The 6000-nt window shown below is 40.4% G+C and overlaps 1 protein-coding gene across 5 annotated transcripts in view; it reads right to left on the reverse strand.

Annotated features, from left to right (window-relative positions):
- Window positions 1-5196, reverse strand: part of astn1 (astrotactin 1) — a 357456-nt gene extending 352260 nt beyond the window's left edge. For 4 of the 5 annotated variants that reach the window (XM_081598141.1, XM_081598140.1, XM_081598139.1 and 1 more), the window contains exon 1: window positions 4718-5195. In XM_081598141.1, coding sequence (XP_081454267.1) covers window positions 4718-5012 — 295 coding nt within the window. In that variant the 5' untranslated portion in view covers window positions 5013-5195. Of the gene's footprint in view, window positions 1-4717 lie in introns of all 5 variants that reach the window. The other variant, XM_081598137.1, reaches the window with a different exon arrangement.
- Window positions 5197-6000: the final 804 nt, after the last annotated feature.

A 6000-nucleotide genomic window follows, 5' to 3' on the forward strand; every position in this document is an offset into this window, starting at 1 on the left:
GGAGAGAATGACGTCCAGAGGACAGTTGGTAGGTCTCGTCTGTTGAACCACCTCAAAGAGGTGCAGTAGCAACAGCAGCTTGATCAAAGACAGCAGAGTTCATTGGAGGAACATGTAATTGGACACCACTAAATATACAGGCAATGGTCTGTTTGATAGAGTTCATGTTGCTAACAAAATAATCTAGAAAATTATCACAGGTAGACTCTGTAGCAGTTTTTATAAGTTTGGTAGAAGAATTAATGGTAGAATGAATGGCGCTAAATAAAACCCGCAGTTGGTTACATCTGGTGGAAACTAAATACTGAGATTTAGCCTGCTTAACATCACTTTGATATTCACAAAGACAGTCTCTCAGTATCCTCAGGGATGCATGAAGTCTGTCTTTCTTCCATCTGCATTCTGCTTTTCTGCTTCTCTGTGCAACGGCCCGGGTGGTATTATTAAGCCATTGATCTGGCTTGATTTTTGTAGAAGTCTGCTTTAGAGGAGTGTTGGGTCCAAACTCTTTATGTAGATGAACTGAAAAGACGTGACAAATTCCTCTGGACGTAGAAGAATGTCTAGCCCATCAATGGAGTATAATTCACTGCATTTACAGGCAGCAACAAACTGTCCTGCAGTGGATGAGGTGATGGAGAAGTGCAGGGAGCATAGGTTTTACCACAGGAGGAGTGGACACAAAGGGAACACATATTCAAACATAATGGGAAAGTGATCTCTATAGTAGATACAAGAAGGCCATGAGAGATGATTGGGTAAGTGTGTAATCATGTCTATGTTTGGGCCCTGACACTGATTGAGACGAGCCAAAGCAATCCAGAAGGTTTTGAAACTTAATGCCAATTGGTTTCAGGGGCTGCAAACAAGAACATTAAAGTCACCACACAGATGGAGTCCATCAACAGTTCAGCTAGCAATTCTGAAAAATCTGATGAAATTCTTTGTATATTTTGGTGAACAATATACATATTCAACCACAAACAGTCAAAGCTCAAGTATTTTGAAGACAATGATCGGCAGCTGAGGTCATGATTGAACGCAGCAGAGAGACCGCCTCCATGGCCAGACACTCAGGTAGGAGTAGATTGGTGCGTGGAGCTCAGAGAGAGCACTGCTTGGTTTCAGCCTGGTTTCAGTCAACAGGAATAGATCTAAATGGTGAGTTGAGATGCGATCGCTCAACAGAAGAAAGCTTCTACTTGTAAGCGATCAGGTATTAAACACACAGATCACTGCGGCAAACAGAGGACTATAGCCTCTGCAGCACGACTAAGTACCAAAGGTAAGTCATGCTGTAGATATCCATAATGAATGAAAATGTTAACAACAAACGATTGCACACCAGAAATGACGAAACACCAAGAATGGCAAAAGGGTAGAACACAAATAATATTGAACTCAGACAGAAAAGGTAGAGTGCGAGGCATCAACAAAGGTGCCACTTTTTCATGTTCAAAGCAGTGTGGTGCCAAGCCATTAAAACTTTCATAAGTTACTAGTACAATTGTAAACTGCTAAACTGGAAGCCAGTGAAAGTCTACCAACACAGAGCCAATGTGGCCAATGTACTTCCAGTCGTGAATTGAGCTGGTTGCATTTTGCAATGCAGCAAAACGTATAAGACACTATTTCAGATGACAATGCTTTTTGCTGAATCCCGTCTGATGGATTCAGGTTGCTACATTTAAACATGCTGTAAGGCTTTCAACAGATGCCTGAAAGGTTGAAAATATTGCAGCAAAATGTTCCATATTTTTTTCAATTGAGCTTTCAGCCTCTGTCAACAAAATGCTAGATTCACACATGTTGGCGGATATTATGCTCAAAGTCAAGAAGTTTCCATACAGAGTCGGTTGTTAGCAGGTAGCTAAAGGAAAGAGGGAAGGATTTTTTAATTGGTATTAATTATTATTAACCAAAACCCCTCAAACAACTGAATGTTCTACACTCTATGTCTTCAGGTTAAAGACTTAAAACCCAGATACTGAATGCCAGCCAAAAAGAAAAATAGTTACAATACATAATGTGGGCTTAATGAAAAGTAGGCTTAATACCTATTTAACTGATTAAAATGTGCAACAAACGTTTAGTTCAAATTATTACTTCTTTAATAGGGATGACATACTGAAACATTATACAGTATAAAAACATCCAAAACTCTCAAAGTGAAGACTAGGATACAGATCCCATGTCAAGGCATACTGGAACAAGTCCACACCCTATTAAACTCAACTAAAGGATATGTGTGATGAACCTGAACACTACGTAGGATAGCATACTTCCAGAACGCTTGTAATAATTAATATCCAGAATGCCCAAGGCAAAGTCCTTCGGTCATGAAGCAGAAGAAAAACTGTCAGCAAGCTTGGTCCACACACTCACCACCATAAACAAACTATGTTGTGAGACGATTTATCAAATTAAGAAATATTAAAACAGACAAGAAACTAGGTAATGCTAGCTGCACACCTTAACTAACACCTCCTGACATTTTCCATTTACTCAGGATTAGTAAGTTGGGCAGAGCTCACACTGGCTACTAATCACTGAAAGGGAGGACAAGTTTAATACACTGCACTTTTAGTTTAATTTATTCTTGTATAAAGAAAGGCACATTTCTGAGCTATATAAAGAAAGTTTCTAATAAAATGAAACTTTCATATACAATAAGAGGTCTTGTTATCCTACATTTTAAAAGGGGTTTAGTCACTGAGAAACACTTATACGCATAAAGTTGTTCATTAGTAATTTGTGAACTTAATTTGTAGAAGGAAAATAAGAAAAACTGAAACAATTCGACTCATCAAGCAACCAATAGATATATCCTACTGTTAAGATACAAAAAAATCATCATTCGACAAAGATTTTATAATTTTTTTTAAATGAGACATCTCCTAAAAGATAATACGGTGTTGAAAAGGCATCATTTAAATTAGAAGTCAAATAAGACAATTGATTTCAGTCAAAATCTACCAGTAGTGTTACATTTTTAGGGTAATAACTTATCTATGCTGAACTCTTACCAAAAAACAAAACAAAAACATCCAGAAACAAAAAGTACTTGATTGGTTGTATACATGTTAATGGCAGAATAAAACAAAACTCAAACCTAAGTAACCTCAGACTGGGCTCCTTGTTTGTCTTTAGTGCTTATTGCATTTGCTTCATTTTGTTTTGTACAGTGTATGGTTGACTTCCGTTTTTTGATTTGATGCTTTTGTTTTGGTGAGACATCTTCTGTATATATGTCGTAGAGCTCAAGGACAGAAAGGAACGGAAGACAAGTTGCAACAAAGTATCTCGTTATTAGCGCCCCCCCTTGATAGAGGCACAAGGAATGTTTATTTTGTAAATAAGGATGGTTCTAATGTTGATCGATTGAAATTGTGAATCTATTTTTATTGTATACAAACCCATAGGGTATAGTTTTGAATTAGAGTTGAGATTTTTAGTAGTGAACGTTATTGTTACGGCCCTGGGCCTTAAGGGCTGGGCAGCAGGTGTTGCTTTTGTCTGTCCTTGTGCTCCTCCCCTTTACAGGTGCTGCTGATCAAGTTGATTGGGAGTGCAGAGTACTTAAACCTGGCTGTCTCCATCTTCTTGGTCGCCTTCGGCGTCCACTCTGCCGCTTGACGCTTATGGTGTTCTGTTGCCAGGCCTCGGCTCCCCTCCTTTTTGCACATTTGCGTTTGTCTTTCTTTTGGCACTTCAACACTTCCATATGCACTCATACAACACATCCAAGCATTTGCATCACACCACTTATACTGATATCCACAATCCATTGTTGTTTTTGTTAATAAATATTCATTTTTCTACACTTTAATCCCTGCATGGTCTCCCGTTTTGTTATGACCTTGAGCCAGTCGTAACAGTTATTTTTAGTTGAAACATTACTATTTAAGAGCGTGTTTTTGTAGCTCTCACTGTCTTTGTGTGTGTGTGTTTGTGCATGCAGCTCTTACGGTGAAACTCATGGCTTACTTCCAATAAACCTGGCTGCTCATCAGTAAAGCCACAATCATTTATTTGGGAGCGGGGTTCTGCTACAGATACTATCCGGTGACAGAGCTGCAAACTGTACCGTCAGCTGAAATTCAGAACCATGGACAGCGGATGTCAAACGTTTTAACAAGAAACTTTAGAAAACTCATCAAAACACAAGCCATAAACCACACGGAGTTACCCAAATAATACGTCAAACTTCAAACGCTAGAAAGTTGCAGTGACGTCAAAAAAGTTTGCATACAAGTATGCTTGCGCGTTGACTAAGCTGCTCAATACAATCGTTTTATAGTAGAACCATGTGATTACTTTAACAAAAATCAAGAAATAGACAGAGCACTAAAGTTTTGCTTTTTCTTTGTGGTGTGATATGATTCAATTCCATTCAAGATGTGGATATATTGCTAGCACAACAATGCTACTCGGCCTGTTATTGCAGTGCAAAGCGCAGTGTCGCTATAATTATTAACAGCTGCACGCTAATTAGCAAACACAGAGTAGATGGCTAGATTTAAAAGCTAATAGTTTCTCTTCCTGTGGACTGCTCCATCAACTATAACACACATTTAAAAAAAAGGACACTGCACTATGTAGCCAGGCCTGAGCTAACAGACAGATGTTCTGTGTAGTAACAAAGACTGAGTGGGATTTAATCCATTCAATTAACCGCTAATGAGCCACGCTGTGAGCACCCGGTCGCAAAACTCACCTAGGACGAAGAAAGGGAGCTCGGTGTTTTCCAGGTCGTCCACCACCACCACGTCCCCTGGAAAATCGTTCCTCACGGAGAATAGCAGCTTGGGCTCAGAGGCCGACGGGCTGTGCATGATGCTCAGGTCGTTCTCCCTCAGAAACGGCAGCGCTGACACGGTGACGCTCTTCATCTTGCACTCGGTGTCCTGGCTCTGGTCTTCGTCGCCGTTCAGACCCCGGACCGCGGTGGTTTGGTCGGCTAGAAGGAGCCACAGCAGCCCCATAAGCCGAAGCAGCGGTGTCGGCTCCATGTTTAGACTCGCCGTCTCCGTCGCTCCTTTTTTTTTTCCTCCTCTCTCCTCTCTCGCCCTCCTCGCGGTTTCTCTTGCCGAGTGCTTGAGTCTCCCAGCGCAACGCTTGGGAGGGATGTGCTGCGCGTGGTGCACCAGCGGGCTCTCTCAGTGTAGGAAACAAACGCCTCCTGCTTCTTGCCTCTGATCAGTCACATGGTTTTTGTTGATACATAGCTGGGCATCGACTGTGTGGCTGTTTGACTGTGTTTTAATGCTGTTGACCCCTTACTGTAATGGATCGATAATCTGTCTAAATAGCTCTGTAATGGCTGAGCATGGATTACTAACTGCGAATGCACCCAAAGTGCCCTTAAGGCCCCATCAACAAAAGCATAATAATTTTTAATCTAATTGTGCATTTGCCCTCTCATACAAATTTGCATATCATAACCAAGGGACACCACTGGCATTTTTAACAGTTTGCCTGACCTCTTTTATTGGGTGGGTGCTAGACTGGTGCATGTGTAATTGCCTAATTGGTGGTTCAGATGCACAAACTGATTGCTACAACTCCCGGTACTCTGTCAGTGGCTGTAAGATCTCAAGTTGTGCTGTTTTTGTGAGTTGAGAAGGCTACATTCTGGGCCCAGAAAGGTTGATACTTCCATTTAGAGCTCACCGTTGCTCTGTTATGATTCACTTTTATAAGAAAATGGAAATCTGTGTAATGAAACTCAGTCCAAGAGTAAAAGTGTAAAAACAAAATTAAGGGAGAAATCATGTTAGTCAAGTCTACATGATTTAAAACGGCTCAAAAATATAAACAGCCATTCAGCAATTTAACATGGGTCTTTAAAATGTGGGTTTATATTTAAGTGGGAGAAAAATAAAGCATAATTATAAACAGTTGAAACCTCTAGAAAAAGCGATCACAGCCTAAAAATATTTTTGGAATATCAATTTAACTTTACAAGCTTGGACTCTTGACCTTTGTGTACTGCGGGAG

This window comes from Poecilia reticulata, chromosome 17 (genome assembly GCF_904066995.2).
Source record: "Poecilia reticulata chromosome 17, P_reticulata-male-v2, whole genome shotgun sequence".
Classification (NCBI taxonomy): Eukaryota; Metazoa; Chordata; class Actinopteri; order Cyprinodontiformes; family Poeciliidae; genus Poecilia; species Poecilia reticulata.